At 43.0% G+C, this 24,791-nt stretch overlaps 3 protein-coding genes across 6 annotated transcripts; 2 read left to right on the forward strand and 1 right to left on the reverse strand.

Moving 5' to 3' along the window:
- The first annotated feature begins 1,974 nt into the window (after positions 1 to 1,974).
- Positions 1,975 to 6,931, forward strand: CENPQ (centromere protein Q). Of its 4 annotated transcripts, none has more exons than XM_050315178.1 (9): positions 1,975 to 2,007; positions 3,169 to 3,324; positions 4,013 to 4,070; positions 4,201 to 4,318; positions 4,583 to 4,651; positions 5,165 to 5,294; positions 5,530 to 5,649; positions 5,919 to 5,996; positions 6,616 to 6,931. In XM_050315178.1, the coding sequence occupies exons 2-9, from the start codon at positions 3,172 to 3,174 to the stop codon at positions 6,742 to 6,744; spliced, it is 855 nt and encodes a 284-aa protein (XP_050171135.1). In that variant the 5' UTR covers positions 1,975 to 2,007; positions 3,169 to 3,171; the 3' UTR covers positions 6,745 to 6,931. The 4 variants fall into 4 exon arrangements, with proteins under 4 accessions (XP_050171135.1, XP_050171136.1, XP_050171137.1 ...); XM_050315179.1 differs by having other exon boundaries at positions 4,204 to 4,318; XM_050315180.1 differs by having other exon boundaries at positions 4,016 to 4,070.
- Positions 6,932 to 9,797: 2,866 nt separating this feature from the next.
- GLYATL3 (glycine-N-acyltransferase like 3) lies at positions 9,798 to 14,209 on the forward strand. The gene is given in 7 exon segments (XM_050315736.1): positions 9,798 to 9,875; positions 10,634 to 10,740; positions 11,128 to 11,173; positions 11,374 to 11,472; positions 11,882 to 12,008; positions 12,493 to 12,619; positions 13,505 to 14,209. Coding segments are annotated over 7 exon segments (1,011 nt in total). The 3' UTR covers positions 13,932 to 14,209.
- A 2,069-nt stretch (positions 14,210 to 16,278) lies between these two features.
- On the reverse strand, positions 16,279 to 23,690 carry LOC126640107 (cytochrome P450 2K6-like). The gene is made up of 9 exons (XM_050315655.1): positions 23,319 to 23,690; positions 23,010 to 23,172; positions 21,810 to 21,959; positions 20,427 to 20,587; positions 19,642 to 19,815; positions 18,877 to 19,018; positions 17,982 to 18,166; positions 17,758 to 17,899; positions 16,279 to 16,593 (listed from the first exon to the last, which is right to left on the reverse strand). Exons 1-9 carry the CDS (start codon positions 23,502 to 23,504, stop codon positions 16,406 to 16,408), a joined length of 1,491 nt encoding a protein of 496 aa, XP_050171612.1. The 5' UTR covers positions 23,505 to 23,690; the 3' UTR covers positions 16,279 to 16,405.
- Positions 23,691 to 24,791: the final 1,101 nt, after the last annotated feature.

The raw sequence follows: 24,791 nt of genomic DNA on the forward strand, positions 1-24,791 counted from the left end.
TTCCAGGGATGGGGCAGCTAAGGCTTCTCTGGGAAACCTGCACCAGGGCCTCACCACCCTCACAGGGAAGGTTTTCTTCCTAATATCCAACATCAAGGAGGCACTCTGCAGGAAGTGGACTGTCAGAAAATTGCTGATGTATCACAAACTTTGGAAAAGGTGGCTTGGGCTGGATGGTAACCAGAGATACACTGAGGAAAAAAGGAGAAAAAGATTGTGGTATGTGAGGACATAGGGGTAATGCAAGAGCTGCAGAGCTCAGCCCACCACACGTGGTATGGAAGACAACTTTAACTTTCTCTGTGATGGTGGTGAGGCCTTGGCACAGGTTGCCCAGAGAAGCTGTGGTTGCTTCATCCCTGGAAATGTTCAAGGCTGAATGGGGCTTGGAGCAACCTGGTGTAGTGGAAGGCATCCCAGCCCATGGCAGGGGGTTGGAATGAGATCATCTTTAACGTCCTACCCAAACCATCCTGTGATTCTGTAAGCTCAGTAACTCCTGAAAGCTCCTTTGCTGCTGCTCTCCATACCCTATCCCTGCCTTCTTTCTGAAGCCACAGCCTTTACAGCTTGGCTCCAAGGGCCATTCATCTCCTCTCTGCCTCACTGCCTTCTCAACTCCGGGAAAATCGCACTTCCCTGACAACTGTTAAGATCACTGAAGGACTCTGTCTACTCTGCCAAAGTGTATAAGGAAGCTACAACCATGGAAGCCCACCCTGTCCAAATATGCCTCCTGAAACTGGGAAACTGGACTGTGGGTTCAGCCACCTGAACTTGAGATAAAATAAAGGTGGTACTACTGTCCAGTTATCTCAGGTCTAAGGAGAAGTGAACAAGGCTGGGGGAGAGGAATGTATCCACAAGGAAAGTCCATTCAGCAGCTGTGCTGAAAGTCAGCCCTGGCTGGGTCTGGCAGTGGGCGACCTTAGACCCCAGACTCATTTCTGAGCCCTTCCACCATATGATCCACAGTGTTGCAACAGATCCAGAGTGCTGCAAAAGACTATAAAACTCTCTCCTGCAGGGGAAGTGCTTGGGCACCCCATGTACCTGAACTCATATTAATCCATTGACTGGACTCTGTGTTTTGTGGAACCCCCACCACCAAGAAGGCAGGGGCAAAAGGACTACAGGACACCTTCTGTACATCTGTCTACTCTTTGCCACTCTCTTTCTCTCCCCCTCTCTCTCTTTTCTATTTCTTTCTCTCTCTCTCAGTCCCCCTCACATTTACTGTCAAATAAAATCCGTACTACTGACTTCGTCGCGTCTGCATTTTAACTGGGGGTAGAGGCATCTCTATGACAACCGCAATAATCTGATCACAACAACCCGCTCCAGGAGCTCCTCGTCTCTCCCATTCCAAGCAGCCCAGGGCTGGGCACAGCACTCCAGATGTGCCTCCCCAGGGCTGAGCAGAGGGGCGGGATCCCCTCCCGGACCTGCTGGCAGTGCTGTCACTAACACACCCCGGGATTGTTCCTCCCCAGGCGCAGGACGCTGCAACGGCCCTCGCTGAGCTTCAGACAGTTCTCTGCCCGCCTCTCCATCGCCAGCCCCTCACCCCGAGGGAGCCCCAAAGCCGCCCTGCCCGCTGTCCCCCCCTCAGCGCCCACAGCCGGGGGGGTTACCGGGCACCCCTCGCCCGCCCACAAACACGCCCTCTTGGCCGCCAATGGGGACGCGGGGCCGGGACGGGGGCTGGGATAGGGGATCGGGACAAGGACAGGGGTTCCGGGCAGGGATATGGACAGGGATAAGGGCAGGAATGGGAACAGGGACAGACACACACACACACACGCTCCCCCTTCCCGCTCCCGTTACCTGTCCCGGCCCCTCCGTCAGCGCCCCGACTCCGCGCACGCGCGGCGGGCGGGAACGTCAGTGCGCGTGCGCGCGGGGAGCGCGGTTTATTTTGTAACGTCCCGGCGGGCTGAGGCGGGAGCGCTAAGGAGGAGGAAGAGGAGGCAGAGTAGGCAGAGTCGGCAGAGTCCGGTTGGGCCGGTGAGGCTCGGCGGGGGAGGGTGAACCGGGAGGAGGGGGAAGGTTTTCGTGGAGGTGTTACCCGAGGGGTTATCCGGCAGCGACGGGAGAGCGGGTGTTTTGGGGTATAGAGGGGTATGGGTGGGGAGGACTACAACTCCCAGCCTGCTTTGCGCTCGGTGGGCGAGTAGACTGAGCGGCGTTGGGGAGCGGTGGTTGCCGGGAGTTGTAGTCCCACGTCATCTCTTGTGCCCTGCGAAAGCTGTGCCGCAGCATCGGTAGCTGCAGAGAGGAAAGACAGCGCTTACTTGCCTGGTTTAGGATTTATATACCTTTTGTAGGGCTTGCTTACCTAGTTAAGGCATTATTTACCTCTTATAGGGCTTATTAACATGGCTTGCTTACCTGGCACGGGGCTTATTTATCTGGTGTAGGGCTTGTTTACCTGGTATCAGTCGCAACACTCCCCTTGGCCTTGAACACTTCCAGGGAAGGAGCAGCCACAGCTTCTCTGGGCAACCTGTGCCAGGGCCTCACCTCCCTTTCAGGGAAGAGTTTTTTCCTAATATCTCATCTAAACCTGCTGTCAGTTTAAAGCCCTTCTTCCTTGTCCTGTCCCTTCAGACCCTTGTGCAAAGTCCCTCTCCAGCTCTCTTTAGAGCCCCTTTAGGCACTGGAAGGGGCTCTAAGTTCTCCCCAGAGCCTTCTCCAGGTGAACACCCCCAGTTCTCCCAGCCTGTCTCCACAGCAGAGGTGCTCCAGCCCTCAGGGCATCTCCATAGCATCCCCTGGAGTTGCTCCAGCAGCTCCACAGCCTTCTTATTTTGGGGACCCCAGAGCTGGACACAGTGTTGCAGGTAGGGTCTTTTGAGAGAAGAGAATTTTCTACTGATGGAAATCTTTAAGAACAAATTAGGCTTTTCTCAGGTCAGTTCTGTTTCTTTGCCTTTGCTGCTCTTTGACATACCTGTCATGCTGCCTTTTGACTTCAGAAGCAGATGTGAAACAAGTAAAAGTTTGTCTAAAAGGCAAATGAGGCTGCTTTTTTAGGAGTGCTGCACTTGGGTAAATATACAAGATTTAGGCCTTAAATTGACTAATATGCAAACATTTGTGCTCATTTAGGATCATAATTGCTAGATTTTAATTTTGTCTTTTCCTCCTGTTTCTGTTGGTTTACAGATAATGAAACCCCGCCACACACCTTCCACTAAAATGGGGGAGAACCCCGGTGGGAGATCAGCAAAAAACCCTTTTAAGTCTCAACACAAACTGAGGCCTTCCAGCAAAAAAAAAGGAACAGATGGAGAAGGAAGAAAACAAGGTCAAAAAAGACAGGTATTCATTATTTTGGATCGAAATAGAAAAGTAACCAAAGTGGGTGGGAAAAAGAGGTATTTTTGCCCATTTTTAAACTGGAATTTATATGGAACAATTAAGTAACTAAATGTAACTTGAGGAAATGCCCAGTGTGAACAGCTCTTTTGAGCAGCCTTGGCTGCTTCCTGGTTTCCAGAATTCCTAGTTGGGTGCTACTGTGCCTGTCACAAGTAGAGGGAAGCATTGCCTGATCATGAGCAAAAAGGCAAGCTGGCTGTGCAGTTGTGAAGAGCTGCTGAACAGCATCTGATTGAGCAGAGTGATTGGGTCAGGGTTCATTCAGCTCAGTTTATTCACCTTTGGAAAACATTCTCTGCACGTCTCAGGGCTGGATTCTCCAATAAGTGTTCTTGCTCAGCCACTGAACTTATGAACAGCACAACCTCAAGATGTGGCTGAACAGCCAAACATCCTGTGCACTTATTTCATGGTCTCATTCTTGGAGTGGGAGGAATTGGGAAGAGTGAATTCTTTTTTCCTTAGCCTGCTTGACGTGAGTTATTGTTGCACAGTCCAAAAAAGGTGGTTTTTTAGCGATCAGTGTCAAAGGGCACTGTCAGACAGTGGGTTGATAGTAGTAGATGGATGATTGCACAGCAGAGGATGTTTCAAAATTGCCACATTTGCTGTAAATTTTTCTCTTCAGCAGGTCACTCAGGCAGTTAAAAGGACAGTTAAGGAGCAGAGGGACTATTCTCCTGTAGGTAGGATCTTGTTCTTTCCTGTTAAATCTGAACTGTTACAACTTTGACTCCCATCTGACTGAAATGAGTCACAAAACCGTCTGTCCAGGTTTGACAAATCATATCTTTTCCTTTGCTTCCTTTGTGTTAGCAGGAGAAAACGGTTCTTCAAAAAAGGTGAAGCTTTCCAGTGCTGCAACAGGATCTTGGCAGACTCTCTCAGAGAGCAGTAGGCGATTTCTGGAAACTGTAGTGGATTCAGCAGTACTGTAAGTGTCAAATGTTCTGGTGGTTCTTCTTTGTTTCCACAAGGATTAATGTAAAAATTTTAGTATGGCTTGAACCAGAAATGCTTTGGAGCATTTTTGGGCAATATCTCTGGCTGTCTATGTTTTTTCCAGTATAACATAACACTTTCTATCTGAAATTGGAAATTTTTACCTAGAGAAGTTCTGACAGTGTGCACTTCATTTGTTGTGTTCTCTGTGCTTGCAGGCTTTGTGATGGGAATTCTGCCTTTGTTTTCTTTCCAGATCTGTTTTGTGCCAACAGAGGAAGGAAAAAGATGATGTTCAGAAGCACCTCAATGTACTGAAAAACAGGTAAGAAATTATAAATTAAAAGAAAAGAGGGAGAGAAGAGATTTCTTTTACCCAGTTGTTTTGTACCATGCTTTGAGGGCAGGCTAAACTCTCCCTCTGACAAAAAACTATATATCATGTTTCATAAAAACACTTCCAGGCTTTACTAAAATGATGATTGTTTGGAAACAGTTAAAATGCTGATTTTAGAACTTAGTTTTACTTCAAAAAGCAGAAGGGTCAGAAAAGCTTTTAGTCAGGGAGTGTACAGGCCAATGGGATAGAAACCACACAAGGTCAGTAAGGTGAGAATGGTGGGATTTCTCGTTCCTGGTTCCTTCCTTAGGCTGGCATCTATTCTACATGATTTTGGAAAACAATTCAAGACCGATTTTCTTCCTGTCTGGAGCCTTTTACTTCACTGGCAGCAACTGGGCTAAACTGAGTTTAGTTTTTCCCCAGAGAAGTCATTAGGCACTTCTGGTTTTGCAAAGAACTCCAAACAAGTCACGCTTTCCTTTTTCTACACTTAAGGATGCTGAGATGTTTCAAGACTTTAAAGGTGCCTCCAGGGAAGCTGGACAGCCTGAAGAATATCCCAAGCCTTCAAATGGCAGAGAGACAAATGCTTGAGGCAAATGAGGAATCTTTGGCACAACTGCAGGTATGAAAGGCAAGGAAGGGAAGGAATTACCTTACCCAGCTCCTGCTGCTCAGTGTGTTGTAGCCTTTTAGTAGAGAGAGAGCTGACTGTGCCTGTGCTCTTGTGGAGGAGTGTCCACTGCTCATCATCACCCACCTTTGCTGCACAGCAGTGTCTCTGTCTGGATGGTTCTGTACAAAAGGCTCCCCATCTTTAAAGTAATTTTTATTCTGGTTTTGTGTCTGTTTTATTTTAGGAAGAGATAACTGAAGCTCAGCAATCAGCAGAGCACATCGAGGACACTGTGGAGCAACTGCAGAACAAAATCCAGCTACTCAAGAAGCAGTTAGAGGAAGATGAAAAAGAGGCCAGGAAGGTATTTCCAATAAATACTTCTGTACTCTAACCCATAGGAATGGGCTAACTTCCAGAGCTCTCCTAAACAAGCTGCTTCTCAGGGAATGTCATTTAAGGAAGACTTTGTTTGCTTCTGGGAATGACTCTTTTCAATTTTGCCAATGTTAGTTGGAAAACTAAGAAGTTTAGTTTTCAGAAGTTGGATAATGACAGCTAGGTTATTTCACTAAGTGGGAGACTGATGTTTGGGGGATTTTTCGATTATTTTTTTCTTTTTTAACTTTCTAGGTATTCCAGGAAAATGCCAGTGGAGAACTCCACCTTCCAGAACTCCCCAAGCACAGTTTTCAGGCACCCACTTTGCAGGTGAGCGTGGAATATATAGTATATTTATATACATATATATATAACTGCTACATATATATGTATACATATATATATGTAACACTTTGGTTATGAAAAGGAAGGCAACAGAATGTGCATTTATCACAATTTCTGTGAGAAGGGGCAGTTCTGAAAATTCAGAAAAAATTGAATAGATTTTATTTTTCCCCCTTTTTTTCTTGTTTCTTTTCATTGGGAACTATATACTTATGTTTTAAAAACAGAACAAAACCCTGGAAACTCTCTCCATCCCTGAAAGTGTTCAAGGCCGGGTTGGATGGGACCTGAGCAGCTGCTCTAGTGGAAGGTGTCCCTGTCATTGGCAGGGGGGTTAGAACTGGATAATCTTTAAGCTCCCTTCCAACCTAAATCATTCTCTGATTTAAAGGATCACTTGTCTCTTCCTAGAAAAACCTGTGGTCCTAGGGAATCTGTAATCATACCTGAAATATATCTATAACTGTTGGAGGGAAGACTTACTCTTTGTCTTTTTGAATCTTTTTTCATTTTATTTTGGCTATAGTTGGGCTACATGAAAGGGGAATTCCTGTTGCACTTGACAAAAGCTGTTTTTTATTTGTTGTCTATCATTCTTCTTTAGGAAGAAATTCTGAAGACAAAGAATCAGAAAGGTCTTTTAAAGGATATGAACACTATTCAGCAGTCAGCTGACTTGAAGAACTTGTTAACCCTCATTGAAAAGACCTATGAGAAGGTGGACTTGCTTTGAGAAGATGAAATGTGTGGAGTCTCCTTTGAAGGAGATAATGCCAGCCAGCCCTCTGTGTTCATGTAGAGTAGCAGGATGCTGAGCATGGAAACTGTTTTCTTTCTAATGGCTTTGCTGTTGTGACTGCTGGATTTCTGTTAAAACATTTTCTGTGAATACTGATGTATAAATCTGTAGATACATTCTGGGACTCAAGTGATTTATGTCATCTATCAAGGATTTTTTTGGGTTTTAACTTGTGACGACTTCTATTGTTGATATATCCTGTCTTAGGAGAAGGGAGGGAAATGGATCCTGGGTTATTTGGGCCTTTTTATAGAATTAGGCAACTATTCTATTATATTTGCACTTCTGTATTTACATCTGTAGACCACTGAAGGCAGAATCTCTTTACCAAAATAAGAGTTAAATCCTCTTTAAACCTGAAACACCTAGTAAAAATATGATTATCTAACACTTAGTTGTAAATCCCTTCTTCAATTTTCTACTTCTTTTTTTTTTTTTTTTTTTTTAGTAAAACCCTGTCCATGGCAGGAAATTGAATAATTCTTATCAAATGTACAGGATTTTTTTACACTTCCATGTTCACTGCTTAAAAATAACCTCACCTGATTTATGCAGGTGCTTGGGGAAACTGCCTGAGGACATCATAGAGCAAAGGTTTGATCTCAGAGTTGTGTACTCCCCTGGTATTTCATTAACTGTCAAATACCTTTTGGCTTCAGAGGATGAAAATGAAATTAAAAAAAAAAAAAAATCTCTTTTCCCATGCATAATTATTTAGAAATATTTCTCAAATTTTTGATCACTTGAGAAGGGGAGCTTCTCAAGCTCTTTGCTGACTTTACCCAGAAGTACTTTAATCCAGACCATGGGTTAATGATTTTCCTGCATGCCAGCATCCAAATTTTTGCTTTGTTTCATTAAGGATGTTTTACTTGTGAGCAAATCCCTATGTGGGTTTTGAAGTGCCTGAACCACATGGATACATCTTCCTTTTTTTTGATACTTTCAAAAGAAAGTGTGGAAAAGGGCGGTGAGTAGGAGTCAGATACAACTTCCACACAAGGAGAGCTGAAGTAGCAGTAATTGAAGAAGCAGCTTCTGCATTACAGGGACAGATAGATACAGGTTAATTTTTTTAATTAACTATTTTAATTTTATTTTTTTCCTGACACTGGTTGATTTGTGATAGGCTGGCTGTTCCTAGGATGTTGTTATCTTGGAGTTCTCATGCACACATAAACAGAACAACATAAAGCGGGAACATAAATCCAGACATTTTGGAAGTGGTCTTAACTTACTTGATGCTGGATACACTTTATTCAGTGCAGAATGGTCAGATTGTGGTTTTGATGAGATTAGAAGGCCCCTTCAGGAGCAGGTTTGCTGTTGGTCAGTCTGCGTGGAGCTCTGAACTTGTGTGATGTGACCTGGAAGCATCTGAAACTTCAATTTCACAAGCCTTGGCTTCAAGTAGGTAAGTTATAAGCTACAGATTTCTGAAGATATATCAGTAACATTAAACTGTATCCCATATCAACCCTTTCTCATGTTCAAGCAAAACATCTGCACGTCCTCTCGTGTAACACTTTGGCGTTCCTTCTGTATCGACTCTTCTGCCTTGTTTGTAGGTTATCCAGTCCAAATCCAAAGGACAGGAGGAGTCAACATCATCAAACCGGACTGACAGAGACAACTGAAAACTCAGGGAAAAGGGGAACAGGGCTGCCACCTCAAAGTGGTGTTTGGGGCCACTGAGCTGGGTTGGGTTTCTCTGATCTCAGTTTACCTCGTAGTAAGAACCTTGGCACTGAGAATGAGACTTGGCTAATTTCCCTCCCACTGAGAAGAAAAGAGATCATTGTAAGTATGTGCGAAGCATACCGTTCACTGGAACGAATGCAAAGAGATTAAAGGTCTTCGTGAAAAAATTAAAGGTTCTTTCTAGAGCCCATACTCCTGAACAAGCCCTGCATCACTTGTCTTACAGAGTCCCTCCTGCTCTGAAGGTGTGGCTGGCTGTGGCTTTTTTTTTCCACACTCCCCCCAAAAAAGACAGAACAAAGCTGTTAGGAACAGTATACCAACTTAAAACAACTTGGATCAATAAAATTGTAGATTTGAGATTCTGAATGAGGACTTCCATCATTCCCTGTGCAGGAAGTGGATGCATTTTATGGTCTCCTGTCTTCAAGTTATTGTTGCACTTTGGGAGGGTGAGCTCCAAGACTGAAAGCAGGTAAGTGATCAGGTGGGCTATACATATCAATATTTTTTCCCAATCTGAAAGTATTTCCAGGCATAAAGGTCTTAGAACTATCCTTAAGTAAAAGTAGCTGGGAACTATCCTTAAGTAAAAGTAGCTGTGTATTCAAACATGTACTGGTGCTGGCTTTAGATATAGTTGCATGTACAGTGATGCAGTGACCCAGAGAGACATTTTTTCCATTGAAGATGGTGATAAAATGGAATATAACCTTCAAGGGAGGTAACTACCTACATGTAATCGTAGAATCATAGGAAGGTTTGGGTTGGAAAGGACATTAAATCTCAGCTGGTTCCAACCTCCTGCCATGGGCAGGGACACCTTCCATGAGATGAGGTTGCTGATCTGTGATCCTGAGGGGTGGCTGTTCATAAGATGTTTCTTAGTAGGAAGGTAGATACTTGATGGCTGCAGTAATTCTTAAGGAATGTTAATATTTATAACAAACTGCAGCAAAGGGAAATGCTTTTACGATTAAATGGTGAACATTTAAGAGATAAAGAAAGAATGAAGGTTATGGTACCTCTGAGAAACCTTAGGATTTGAATTCTTCTCTTGCACTTTTTAAGTGAAGTTACTTTTTTTTTTTTTTTTTAGCTTCTCAGACACTTTTTGGTTTTGGAAATTTGTTTGTTTGTTTGTTTTACATAGGTACATTCTGAGGCAAGGAACTTTGTGGGAGATACTGTATTTTATGAAATTAGCAATTATGCCACTCAGTTCCTTCACATTATCTCTTTTTTGAGTGAATCTTTATATTTTCTGTGTGTTCCCAGCAAGACACATGCTGGTACTTAACTGCTCCAGGAAGCAGAAGATGCTGGAGAAAATGCTAAAGAGGAGTTTTCCTGAGTCTGTTATGGTAACACAGCACTGACCTTCATTTCCTGTGGTATTTCCATCAGTGATTTTGGATGTTTGTCAGGGAATCAAAGCTGTAGGGAAAGGGCTGTGCTTCCTCTGGACTGACTGATAGTTGCTGTTTAGATGACTGCATCTGAGATATCATGGAATCAAGGAATAGTTTGGCTTGGAAGGAATCTTAAAGCTCATCCAGTTCCAACCCCCTACCATGGGCAGGGACACCTTCCACTATCCCAGGTTGCTCCAAGCCCCATCCAACCTGGCCTTGAACACTTCCAGGATTGGGGCAGCCACAGCTTCTCTGGGCAACCTGGGCCAGGGCCTCACCACCCTCACAGGGAAGAGTTTCTTCCTAATCTCTAATCTAAACCTACCCTCTTATAGTTTGAAGCCATTCTCCCTTGTCCTGTCGCTCCAGACCCTTGCAAAATGTCCCTCTTCAGCTCTCTTTGAGCCCCTTTAGGTACTGGAAGGTGCTCTAAGTTCTCCCCAGAGCTTTCCCTTCTCCAGGCTGAACAATTCCAACTCTCTCAGCCTGTCATATCCTTTGGTCCTGATTACTAACCCAAGTCCCTGTTCTTAAGAAAAGAAGAACATGGTATTTTTGCCTTACTGGTCAATGTGTAGGTATCAACCCATGTGAGATGTGTGTGCATGAAGCTTTCAGCTGTGTGTCACTGGTTTACAGTCTCTGGTTTACAACACATGGTAGCATGCCTCAAACTGTCTTTTTGCTGTTGGCTTTTCCTGCTGCAGGTTTATGGAGATGTGATCAACAGCAGCAGAGGGAACCCCTTCAGCACAGAATTGGTGGTGGACTCATGACCAGACTTCAAAGCTGTTATCACTCGACCACAAAGGAGGTAGATGGGATGGGGTTTTTACCTTTGTTTCTGAGAGATGGATCCAGCATGGCTGGAGCCTTCCTCCCAGCTTTCTGAGGGTTTTATGGATGGAGCCAGCTGTATCTGGGAAGTGTGTAATGGGGAGGTGGGAACCGTAAAGTGCCATAGGACATCCCAGTGGGTGCCAGCACAAAGCCCGCTATAGGGAGTGCTGCTTTTTCCTGAGACATTCTGCTTGGGAATTATAGCATAAACAAACTTAGTCATGAAGTACACTCTCTGATTGATTGTAATTAGCTTGATTACACTGATTGAGGATTAACTTGTAGAGTTCATGCAGAGTCGCATTTTATCTGCGCTCATGCCACTTGACCAAACTTCCCAAGGGTTCTTTGGTCTTTCCAGCCTTTGTACAGACAGACACACAAAAAAGAACCTTGGTGACCTTATGGTGGGGCAGATGCAGCTACAAGGTGAAAGAAGGGTCCTTCTGCAGTCCTCTAGTCCATAACAGGCTGTGCTGCAGAGGGTTTCAGAGGGGGCATTGCCGTAACTCCCTCTGTCCACTGTGATAAAACAATCTCTGAGCTGCATGAATTTGTGGGTGCTTCCCCAATTCCAGGCTCAGATAATAATCCCTTCTTCTTGTAGGCTCATATAGGGTACAACCTTGTCGAGGTCTCTGGGACAACCAGCAGTGAAGGACAATCCCCAGCTGGCAGTTCGAGTGTTTCCAGCCTGTTCTGGAGAGTAAGAGGGTGTAATAGTATTGATGAGGCCAGGCTGTGCTATTTCAGCCATTGCAGGGGCAGAGAACATATTTTGTTTGCCAGAAGAGGTGTGGTCTGAAGACTTTGACCTTGGCAACCAAATAACACGCCGTGGTTTTTTGGACAGCAGTAGCAGAGGTGAGCTTTGAACAATGAATTAGGTAAGTGTTTCAAAAACCAGGTTTGGGTTACTGTGCATTGGGTATGAGGCCATTGCAGCTTTCTGCTAATTTGATGCTGTAGATGTTCCTACTCTTTTGCTTGAGAGTTACTGGTGAAAATGTCCTGAAAGAAGCTCAAAACATTTTTTAAAGTCTCTGGGAGTTTAGATTCCAACATGTGTGGGAAGGAGCAGAATTTGTAATTATTCCATATTTTTTTTTCCCCAGAATGAGATGGATGATCTTGACCATTACACCAATGCTTATTCAGTTTTCTGCAAGGAGCTGGAAACTTACTGGGAGCTACTGGAAAACCCAAATGCCATCAACTGGGGACAAATTTTTCAGATTCAAGGTACAGTCCAGTTTTACTTGGTTCAGAGTAAACAGAATAGATAGTCTTCATGGACTGTAAACTTTGCCATTCTGCTCTGCAGAAAGGTGTTTTTTTTGTTGTTGTTGTTGTTTTTTTGGGGTTTTTTTTGTGGGTTTTTTTTTTATGTACTTAAGCAAAAATCAAGACCTAGGATATGGAATTTTTTTAGCTTTTTGAATTTCATCTGTGTCATTCACTGCTACCACTTTAAGTTCTGCTTTCACATAGATGAAGTTATTTCCTTGTCAAGAAGGCATGTTTATTGATGTTTAATTTTGCTACTGGCCATAGGATTCTGTAAACAGCATACAGGCTGAGCTGAGCAGTAATTAATGTGTCATTAGAGATTTAGTGTGAGCCAGTGTTTGAAAGCTGAACTCAGACAAGACCTAAAAAAAAAGGATTTTTAAAAGCCCCACACTTTATTTGTGAAGTGCCTTAATATTTATCTTTTTATACACAGGGCTCCAGGATGGCATATGTGAAATATTCAGAACTGTGGCTTTATCCAAGCAGGTAGATGTGAAAACATCCTCTTTCCAGATGGTTATCCATCCAGACCCAGACTTGCTGCCAGATGTCAAAATTCAGTATGTCTGAGCACTCCATGTCACTTACTGAAGTCAGTACTATAGTGATGTATTTCCTAAAAGTACATTTACATCCAAAATACCAGGAAGACTCTTAGGCTTTCTCTGTGACTGGCTCAAAAACCTGACTGAGGAATTACTTGGTAAGGAAGGAACTATTAAATACTTAACAAGATTTTTCTTTAATTAGTCAATCACTCTTGTATTTTTACATTTCAGAATATTCCCCATCCCCTCCTCCTCATGTATACATGGGATCCACAGATCTGCTCTGCATGTCCTTTGACTTTCATGTGTCAAAGTTTCTTAGATTTGATAGGTGGATCTGGGTTTTCTACAAAATTTGTTTTTCACAGAGGGAGCTTTACACAGCTCCTTGAATCTGAGTTTTCTAACATCCCTCTGCTGGTGAAATACTGGTCTGACATCGGAGCAGAAGAGTAGGGGAACCAGAGGCCTCACTTTTCCTATAAAAAATTTCTCTGCAGTGTTTTTGAAATCCAGAAAGAATCTATCAGTCTTGGAGGATGAGAGACTGGACATGAAATCCTTTCCACTCCTTTGTACCATCTCATGTCACTCACTAAGGCTCCTTGCCTGCCTTAACATATTCCCCAGTCTTTCTGTAAGGAATAAGGCACTACTGGAGTGTGTTGAGTGGATTCAGGAGCTTACAGAACATAAATCCCAAAACTGGAGAGGTGCTTCCCTCTACAATCATTCTTAAATCTCCAGCCTAATGAGCTCCACTCACTTTGATTCCCCTTTCTGATACAGACCTGGAAATCTATTTGGCTGCAGAGAACAACTTTAACTGTAGTGCAGTTGCTTGGAGAATGAGGGGCACAGCTTTGTGCCTCACACTCTTTCTGTGCTGTCCCTTAGGGTGGACCCCAAATTGAACTTGGCTCACCTGGATGTCTCCCCTACTGGCCTGCTCAGTAAAACCTGGTCACAGAGAGGCAATCCAAGGTGCCAGAAGTATCTTGCTGACCTCATTTGCTGCATCCCCAATGCCTGTGTCTTGGATGAACATGGGAATCCCCTCTCCTGGAGCCTGACAGACCAGTTTGCCACCATGATTCATGATTACATCCTGCCAGAGCACTGAGGGAAGGGTTCCAGCAGGCTTGTGGCTACTCCTCCAGCTAAGACATTGCACAGGTGTGGCTTTCCAGCTCAGGGTAATGTGCTGGAGGCAAATATCCCATCAATAACATTGCTGAAAAGCATGAGTGCCCAGTTCCTTCCCCGCTCATTTTTCAGAGTGGTTCATACACCTTTTCAGTTTTTAGCCAAATCTCACCTGTAGCCAAACCTCACAAACCTGCATTCAGATCAGCTTTTTTGCACTGCAGGAGAACACTGGTGGAATTTAATAACTTAGGTGAGATCAGAAATCACAGGAGAGTTTCCTGTGTAATCCTAGAATCAAAGGTAGTAAACGCTCATGACTTCTGTGCTCAGGGAAATCTGTACTCATGGCAATTCCAAATGACTGGGCAATGGCTCTAAGTGTAGACGTTTTGCTGTAATTCAGTTGAAATTATGCTGCTTCTGACCAAAGAATTATTTCTTCTGTATAACCATTTTCTAGCAGAATCCTTGGACATCTCTAACCCCATTTATGTGTCTTCGAATAAGTCCTCAAGCCTCTCCTTTTCCTAATGTGGCCTAAAGAGATTACTTTGTGAAATTAAGCAGAGAAATGTGCAAGGAGCTGTCTGAACTAAAAAAAAAAGCTTTATAAAGAAGTCTCTTAATGTCTAATACAGCAACAAGTCTGTTTATGCTTATTTAAGTCTCCTTTATGCTCAAGACAAATCTTATAGGAAATAGGAAAACTGAATTTATCAATATCACTGTGTTTTTCAAATCCAGGTAATTGGATTTGTTAATTCTGCTATTGCCTTCAATAGGGCCAGATGTCTACCTGTAGATTCTTATTCAGCCTAATTAGACCATTTTTACAGAAGCTGTGGAGATCCTGCATTTAATGAGAATAATTTCTAGGTAACTAAATCCAGTGGCTGATGGGTTTGGAGACAGAAACTAACCATCTGATAAACAGAGACACCTCAGTGAAGAGCCTGAGGTGATCATGCTACACAGGGCCCTGCCATGTGAAAGGCAGCATTTCAGGCTGCCTCAGCAAATAGAGGTTCTGGAGGAAAGAGCAGGGTCAGCTCAGATAAGGCTGTCAACTTTTTAATTTTTTGGAGTCTGCTGACTCAGTACTGGAGCAGGCTGTGGCCCCAGCAGAGACATTTTGCTGTCCTTGCAATGGATTCTCACAGAGTCATCCATGATCTTGTGCCTCTCCATAACTGCTTATTTGCATGCTTTGTATATTAATCCCAAACAATAAGAATTATTTTCAAAATTACTTTTTAGATAAATCAGAAATTCTGTGATGATGTGATTAAAGGGGCATCTACGGTAAAGAGAATGAGTTATGTAATACTTGAAGTTTTCCTCCTTTTAGGTGGAGTTTTGTTTCATACCTATCATTCTACACCTGGGTTGAGGTTTAGACAAAGCACCACCAGAAATACTCATTGACTGTATGGTGGGACAGTAGGAAGGACAATAAGGTTTACACAGTAATGTCAGTAATGTCTGGGAGGGTCACTTCTGTTATGGGCAGGTTTCTACTGATGTGTAAAGGCTTTGGTCTATTCCAGAAACTTTCCATTTTTCGCAGTCAACAGAAGAGTCAGGAAAAAGGTGACCTTGCCATGGTGGGTGAGGGAAGGGTCCCCTACATACCCCATAGTGATCACTCAGTAAACATTGATGTTCATGCCCCCAGCACTTGGGCAATGAGCCCTGATGTGTCTGGGTGGCACCTGAGGATGCTGGACCTGAACCAAGAGCACCACCCACCTCCCACACTGCCCTCAGGGGCAGAGCAGTTGCACAGGCTTGAAGCAGAATCAGCCTGAGGCTACTTTGGCTTTCAGTCAATTTTAACTTCTTTTTCCAGTTGCCAGGAGGTGGGAGCCCTCTGTCAGCTGGAATTTGCTCACAGTGTTTATGCAATGTTTAACAGCCCCTCAGATGGCTCATTACAAAAGGACCAGCCATTTTCCACAGGTGTACACTTTATTTTACTGAGCTTATCCATTTACAGGAGATTCAGGAAAAAATCTTCAAGACCCTCTGGACTCAGGTAAACTTGGCTTAAGGTTGTTCCTGGGAAGTGATCTGCTTTAACAAGTTCAGAACTCTGATTTATTTGCACGTGGTAGTGGAAGGAGTAGGGAGCAGAGCCAAAGGAGGAAGCTGCAGTGAGGCGTTGGGGAACAGGATACCCAACCCAGCTTCAAACCCATCTGACTGAACAAGCCCTTCTGTTCCAAAGACCTGAAGCTCTGAACATCCCACATTTGTCACAGAGGCTCTGCAGTGCTTACCTTTAACTACAGTAGTACCAGCCAGGTACAGCTTCATGGTCCATATGTCTCTTTGGAGAAACCTGCACTTGGGAGTGTTTTTTGCTTTCAACAAACACTCATTAGCAAGTGAAAACTGAAATAAGAATAAGAAAGCTGAGGGTCTGTATTAGCCCAGATTAGGTGATCTAACAGGTTAATCCATCAGCCATACACTAGTTTGTATTTCTTGTGCATTTCTGCCCTTCCCCAATAAATAAACACTTTGGTTTAGAAGTACTGAAAACCTTCATTAAGTTGTGAATTTTTTGGGGGGAAAAGGACTAAGAAGGCAGATGTCACAGAAAAGTAATTTGAACATTTTTGAAACAAATAAATGCTGCTTAGAGCTCTAGGAACGTGCCACAGCACACATTTTATAGGGTTTGGGGATGACATTAAATGAAATAGCAGGGCTGAGGTCCAGGTCTGAGCTGGAAACTCCAGGTGGAGGCTGGAAGTTGAACCTCTGCAGGAGGCTGGTGAAGAAGAGGAAGAGTTCCATTTTGGCCAGAGTCTCCCCAGCACAGATCCTCCGCCCTGGAACAAAATAAGAGAGCCAGTGGGAGCTGCTTCTTCAATAGTTGGAAGAAAAGAAAAACCTTAAGCATCTCTTATTTGGAGAAAGGTCAGTGGGGGTCCAGAACCCCTGAAGTGTCCTATCCCAGCTATGAATGAGGAGCTCAGCAGCTTTTAAAAGTCAGTTGAGTACAGAGGTCATCAGAGAGAGGGGAAACTTGGTCTTCAGAGATGTGATAAAAAAGCCAACTGGTGGTGTTTTTTGTAGTTTTCCTTTATCTAAATACTTCCATTTAGGGGGAAATGTATGGAAATGCAATCTGAATTCCTTAATTCTAATTTACAATAAAATCAGAATTTTCATTTTCAGATTTTTTTTTTGTCTAGTTGGCTCAGTTTTTGAATCCTGGACCAACTGGTTGAGTCTAGACTTTGGCTCTATCAGTCTAGATATAGGCAACTTTTTTTATATTAAAATTTGTCAGAAAATTCCTTGGAAACTCACAAATGCTGGCCAGAGTGGGACTAAGGGAAAGTGGGGGACATATTCTATGAATATTCAGAAGTGCCGTAAATGTAAATTTTTCTCAGTCCTGTTAAACTGCAGCAGCTTTTAAACTGCTTTTTAAACTCAAGTGTACATCATGCTCTGGGGAAGCCTCAAAAACCCCTCAAAATGCAACCCCTTTCTGTTCTTTGATTTTACACAGAATTTGTGGTTTTTTATGACAATTCCTCCTTGTTGTCACAGTGTATGAAATCTTGACCCAGCTGACATTATTCATGACCTTTTTAAGAGGGACATGGAAAAATGAAACAGGAAAGACACAGAAGCCAGCTTTGTTGTGGTCATAGACAGTGCAACTGGGTGTGGTCAGGCTCAAGCCCAGGACACAGGGAAGTTGTGGGCTACAGATTATAATGTATAAATATGTTACCTAAACCATCCTGGAATTTGCTGAAAACTTTCCTCATATTTAAAAAAGCACCACAAATACTCATTTATAGTTGTTCAGAATTAGCAGCCATTTGGGAGGTGCCCCCTGAGAAATCTGTGAAACATGGGGTGTGAAATGGCCCCACTGAAAAGATCGTGTGGAGACCGGGCTTCAGTAGCAAAAAGTACAAATAGCCCTTGTAAAAAGTAGTTACTTGCAATGACAGTAAATGGAAAAGAGAAAGCACCTGCTGAAAAAGGCATGAAAGCATCTTTCTTCACAAATTTCCCATTGGCATCGAGAAAGTGCTCGGGGTAGAACATGTCTGGTTTCTCCCACTGCGACTTGTCATACAGGACTGAGGTCAGCAAGGGGATGATGTAGGTTCCCTGCAAAATGGGACAGTGGAATTAATCCCTGGACAAAATCAGGAAGAAGAAATGTTAAAAAGCAACCCTGTAGGCATCTCACCTTGGGAATGAAATAGCCTTTGAGGGTGACATCTGCGGCAGTCTCATGAGGCAGATCCAATGGCAGGATACTGGCGAACCTCTGGATTTCATGGATGACAGCATCTGTATATGGCATCTGAGTTCGGTGCTCAATCCGTGGGGGGTTTGACCCTATCACTTGATCTATCTCTTCTTGGACCTTTTCTGGGGAAAGAATGAAGTATGAGAAGGAAACAAGTGTCTAATTCATCCCTGAGACATCCTGTGCTTTATTGATGTAAAGTATAAAAAGAAATTAGAATCATGAATTCTCAAAAAATCTTTTTTTTTTTTTTTTTCCTTTTGGAAATAATGGTAGGTAAACAGAATTAGAGTATTTGATTGTTTCTTTACCAACAAGAAACCTAAAGACTTTTTTTGTGCCCTCTCTTCTGTCTAAATTTCTTACTTTGCCCAAGAGATGTCTCAAAAACCCATTTTGACTCTGAACAGCCCTGTACCATCTACTGGAATGGAGATGTCAGACAAAAGGCAATTCCCTGCATCTTCTCAGGTATCTGATGCCTCAGTACAGTTCATTTAACATCTGCACAGGCCTTTGGTTTATCAACAACCCATTTCTGAGGGAAACCTGGAACAATTTCGTTGTCCTACACAGGCCAGCTCTTTTCTTATTAATTAATGAAATTTTCCTGAGTGAAGGGCCTGGTCTGGATGAACTCCATTTATAATCTGTGGTAGTTTGGCCAGTGTGCCCCTCACTGGTCTGGATCACAGGGCACAGCATTACCTAGATTATAATTAACTGGAAATCTAGGCTTGTTGTAACTGTGTATTAACAGATATGTTGACCCTCCTTCACATTTAGTTTCTAATGCCCTGAGTGTAACAATATCAGTCATAAAACCACTTACTCTGAATTTCAGGGTACTTCAGCATCAGCAGAAAGCCCCAGTTTAGTGTGGTGGAAATTGTCTCAACACCAGCAGTAAACAAATTGCTCACCAAGGTTAGCAAGTTACCATTATGGAAGTACCCATTGGTAGTGGATTTCTCCTGAAAAAAGTGGTTGAAATAAAAGGATGAAAACTTTAGGCTTTCCATGTGAGAATGCAATTTATGCAGAAAAACATTTGCTAAGAAGTAAATACTGTATTTTAATATAAGTGTAAAATTTTTAAAATAAGGCAAAGAAGAGCTTTGGTCTTTTACCTGTAGAATAATGCTGACCTAGGTTTTAAATTCTGTATGATCTCTGTATTTACTGGGACCATCTGCAAAGTGAGCTGCTTTCTCTATGGAGAAGGTAACCCAGATATATCAGAGACCCCAAATAAGAGTCCCAGTAAAGCCCAGGTTGTGATTTTATTCTGCAATGCATTATGTTCTTAAAAGAGCCAGAAAGTCTGGGACAACAGAGAAAGTAGATTAAAAAAAGATGCTACCTCTGTAAACATATTGATACAGTCTGAAGAAAATAAGAATAAATATTTGCTTCTGAAAAAGGGGTTGGAACTGCAACAGAGTGAAGTACCTGCTCAACTCTACCACTTTGTTATATGTGTTTTGTCGTAAGACAGATTCCCTAAAGAAATTTAGCTGTAATTATATGGACTGGAAGGAAGTTGTGTCGTCATAGAACCATAGAAGTTGGAACGAACAAGAAAAATTTCAGTTACCTCCTGCTGTTTAACCAGGAAAGCATCGATAAGGCTTCTTTGGTCATTTTTGTCCAGGTTTTTGAGATATTCTATAAAAGTAACTGTTATATAATCATGGAATTCACGTGTGTTTTGGAGAATAGTCTTGTTAGCCCTTAGCAGGAATCCAAGGTATGGGAAGATGTTGTACATCTACAAGAGTGGAAATTGTTAGAATTTACCAGACAGAGGTCTGAAAACACTACAGAAACAAATTAGTGATGTTGTGCCCATTTTGCAGATAGAAAGACAAAAACTTAACATTAATATTTTGTTCTTTAGAATATGAAAAAATAATTCAAGGTAGAAAATCCATCAGGGACCACCGAATAGAAAGAAAATTCTCAGCTCCAAATTATTATTTTGCAGGAGTAGTGTCGATGTCAGACTCAAACAGCTGCAAGTTGCCACCATGGAGATGGAAAAGTTGTCCAGCAACTTTTTAAGCAGCTTTACCACTAACCCTTTTTTTCTTTCTCACAGCCTAAAGGAACAGAAATGAATCTGGTGTGAGGCAGTATCAGAGAGTATTTATTACTCCTTAGTACTCTTCAAACTATAGTTTAAGTTTGTTTTTGAGAGACTAGGAGTTTGATTGCTGGCTTCAAGATTCCCAGACTGTCTCCCAAGCTTTGTTTTGCCCAAGAAATTGCTCTGTAGGCCAAGTCTCAGATTTTCCTATTTAACAGAAAACACTCACTACCAGTATTGCTACTTTCCCATGGCATCCAGTGGAAAAGCAGCATTAATAAGTTTAACTTTACCGTGACCAAAGGTTCCCCAGCAAGCCTCATGTTTTCATTGGTCAAATTTAGAAGTCTCACAAATCTGGAGTCTTTGTAGTCAAATCTTTTTCCAAGTAATATTGACACAATTATGTTGGCAACTGCTGCATTAATTATTTTACTGATGTCGAAGGGCTTTCCTATACAATGAACAAAAGAACATATTACATTGTGGCAAGAGATGTAATTTGTAAATGTAAATTTAATACTAATTCTTGCTGTTTATTTGCTATGATTGATTGCCATTATTGATCATTACTCAGTATAATGAGTGCCTGTCCTGCATTTTGGCCAGAACAACCCCCTGCTGGGGACAGAGTGGCTGGAGAGCAGCCAGGCAGAAAGGGACCTTGGAGTTTGGATTGACAGGAAGCTGAACATGAGCCAGCAGTGTGCCCAGGTGGCCAAGAAGGCCAATGGCATCCTGGCCTGCATCAGGAACAGTGTGGCCAGCAGGAGCAGGGCAGTGATCCTTCCCCTGTACTCAGCACTGGTGAGGCCGCACCTTGAGAATTGTGTCCAGTTCTGGGCCCCTCAGTTCAGGAAGGATATTGAGGTGCTGGAGCGGGTCCAGAGAAGAGCAACCAGGCTGGTGAAGGGACTTGAGCACAAGTCCTGTGAGGAGAGGCTGAGGGAGCTGGGGTTGTTTAGTCTGGAGAAGAGGAAGCTCAGGGGAGACCTCATCACCCTCTACAACTCCCTGAGAGGAGGTTGTAGCCAGGTGGGGGTCGGTCTCTTCTCCCAGGCAACTACCAGTAAGACAAGAGGGCATGGTCTTAAGCTCTGCCAGGGGAGGTTTAGATTGGATATTAGGAATAAATTCTTTACAGAAAGGGTAATCAGGCATTGGAATGGGCTGTCCAGGGAAGTGGTGAATTCTCTGTCCCTGGAGGTATTTAAGAAGAGACTGGATGTGGCATCAGTGCCATGGTCTGGTAACCACAGTGGTAGTGGATCAAGGGTTGGACTTGATGATCTCAGAGGTCCTTTCCAACCTGGCTGATTCTATGATTCTATGATCCTGTGTCAGAATACCAAGCCATGACACAAAAATATCAGAGGAGCCAAATTCATCCAATTGATTCAGCCTGTAGTACATTTCTTAAAAAAGTCTGAACTTGAGAAGGTTCAGAAGGCTTCTGGGTGCTTGAGCAAAACCTTAGATGTGGCACTGGAAGAGATTTCCTAGAGAAGCTGTGGCTGCCCCACCCCTGGAAGTGTTCAAGGCCAGGTTGGATGGGGCTTGGAGCAGCCTGGTCTAGTGGGAGGTGGCAGGGAGGTAAATGAGATGATCCTTAAGGTCCCTTTCAACCCAAACCATTCTGTGATTCTACAAGTCTGAAGAATGAATCACCCACCCACCTTGTTGTGAGGCGATGGTGTCTCCCAGGTACCCATATTCCTCCACAATTTTATCCTCAATGGCCCTTTTCCCCATTCCAAAGTCTCGTAAGGTCGTGAGAGTAAACCTTCGCATCACCTTCCAGTTTTCACCATGAGCAAAAACAACCCCTGAGACACAGAGAACATTTCAAGGTGGCACAAGATTAGAAATAACTGATTTTTCTAGACACAGAATGGAGCTGTTTAGTAGTAGTCACTTTAAAAAACTAAATTAATTCTGGCTGAGTCAAAACACAACTTCGCCTTAAGCATTGTCAGTCCTCAACAATCTGTTTGTTGCACAAGAAAAAGGATAATTATTTAAGATGTATCTAATCAAATTTTAAGAAGAGTATATATACTAAGAGACACTTGTCACTGAAAGAGAGATGGCATTGGAAATTCAAGTGCAAACCACTGATCCTCATAGTTTGGAAGCAGAATTGGACTGAGATCTAATGTGTCTGATGATTTCTGGACAAAACTGACTAGGCACAAATGTCTTTAAAATTCAGGTAGTACCTTAAAACCTCCATAATCAGGTTTTTCTTTCCACTAAAATTTTCCCACAGTATAACTAATGACTTCAGCTATATTTTTTTTCCAAAGAAAAATAAAATGAAAAGAAAGCTTACATGCATAATATGTTAAAAAAATGCAGCTGTTAAAATGTGCACAGTATTATTCCTGACTTTGCCCAAGGGTGTAATCTTTGGAGATGTAAATATGAAACTCTCGTGCTAAATTAGAATGAAGCTTGGGTATGAAATTCCCACTTTGAAACCCAGCTCAGTATGCAGTATGTCCCCTTTTAAAATAGATCCCCAATTCTCTTTGTGTTCCATTCTATTACTGTATTCAGAAAAACCACAAGTCCAGGGCCATGCCATGAGACCTAGAAATGTTTCCATGGCCTGGATACCCTGTTCTAGATCCTGAAAGTGTCACACTATCCATTAGCTGTTGCTGTGGTTATTTTTAGAATTATGGCTGGTTTGTTGTCACTCTCAGTAGTTTCAGCTTTGAATAAATCCACTGAAGTCAATGAGATTGCTCCCTATTTCCAGTGCCTCAAGTGATCTCTGATCCAAAGTGATATCCCAGCTCCTGCTTTGTCTACAGGATGGAAAAAAAAATGAACAAGTCAAGTTGACAAAGAAAAAAATAAAAGCAACTTACCATTTCCTTTAGTCAAATCTTCAAAGATTGGGATTTTAGGTCTCTCTGCAAATGCATCTGCCTGGTTTACAAGAGCTTCCTTCACTGTCTCATACCCAGAAATCACAACTATTTTCCTGGACCCCATCTGAACACTGAAGACTGGGCCATATTCCTTTGACAGCTGTCAGGAGAAGAGAACAGGAATTTAGAGACTTTACACTGTGGATAGAACATGTCAGGGGCAGTAGGGGAAACTCTCTGATATCTTGGACTGTGAGGCTCGGTGATATGTGCAGTTATGGGACCGATAGAAAAGAAAATTATTACCTCTAGATAAGTCCTGTAGGGTCTCTTCAAATCAAACAAATGAAGGTTTCCAATTATAGGTAATGGTCTTGGTCCTGGAGGAAAATTCTTTCTCTGGTTGTTGTCCCAGAAACGTGCTATTTTCAAAATGCACAGAAAAGCCAGGATGAACACTAAACCAATGGAAGTGCTGCTGCTCCAGTCCATCTCCGTTCAACAAAGTGTTTGCCACAGAAGAGAAAAGAGAAAATGTGGACTCTGGATCTCTGTCCTCCTGCAAAAATTTCCCTTTGGAGGCTCCTATGTTAGTCCACAAACCTCTTCCCCAGATGCTCTTCTTGCAATTTGTGACTGGTTTTGTTCTCTGCCTCTGTGTTATACCTGAGTAGGGTACAGAGGCAGGTAAATGTTTGCTAACCAAGTGTGTGACTGGGTGTGAGTGCAGTCCAAGTATGAAAGTCCAAGAAAATGGAGAACTGGAGGTCATTGACCTGGTTTTTGGCATAAAAGTCATGAACTCTGTACACTGTCTAAGTTACTGATTAATTATGTTTTTGTCATTAGTACAGTATGGCTTTGATACCCTCAGAACTGAAATCGAAATGCCGCTACCCAAGGGAGTAGTGCACAGATTTATTTTTTTAAAATACTTAGGAATTGGCATAACTTTGCTTCCATTGAATTCACTGGGAATTTCAAGTCAGAATCATAGAATGATTGAGGTTGGAGGGGACTTTGGAGTTTATCTGATCCAAGCCCATTCCTCAAGCAGGGCCATCAAGAGCCAGTTGTCCTAGACTATGTCCAGACAGGTTTTGAATATCTCCAAGGTCCTAAACAATTCTATGATTCTAAGGAGAGAGACTCCACAACCTCCTGGGCAACCTGGAGTGCTTGGCCATTCTCACAGCAAAGAAGTATTTCCTGATGTTCAGAGGAACCTCCTGTGTTTCAGTGTGTGCCCATGGCCTCTGGTCCTGTCACTGGGCATACCCTGAGAAGAGTCTGGCTCTGACTTATTTGATCCTTCCTCCAGGTGCTTATACAGACCGGTAAGATCCTCCCGAGTCTTCTCTCCTCTGGTCTAAGCGGTCCCACCTCTCTCTGCTTCCTCAAATAAGAGATGCTGCAGTTCCTTCAGCATCTTTGTGACCCTTTTCTGGACTCCCTCTAGTCTGTCCATGTCTCTTTTGTGCTTGACACATTGAGAAGAGATGTCCTCTGCTGGCTGAGGAAAGAGGGCTAAGGTACAGTCTGACTCACGTCTTAGACTCTGAGTGAGCAGCAGAGAAAGAGATGTTTAAAGAAGCAGCCATGGAGAAAAAAACATCCAGGGCTTTCACTGTTCTGCCAGAGAAGCTGAGCCACAGCTCAGTGGGTGAAAGTGTTTGAAAGATTTTCTAGTAGAAGCCTAAAGCCCTAAATTGTACCTGGCCTTGAGGCAAGAAGGTAAAGGCTGTGTGAGGGGAGCAAAGCATCAGGATCCCTGCAGAG

This window comes from Myiozetetes cayanensis, unplaced genomic scaffold, assembly GCF_022539395.1.
Source record: "Myiozetetes cayanensis isolate MyiCay16 unplaced genomic scaffold, myiCay2020 scf2-11, whole genome shotgun sequence".
Taxonomy (NCBI): Eukaryota; Metazoa; Chordata; class Aves; order Passeriformes; family Tyrannidae; genus Myiozetetes; species Myiozetetes cayanensis.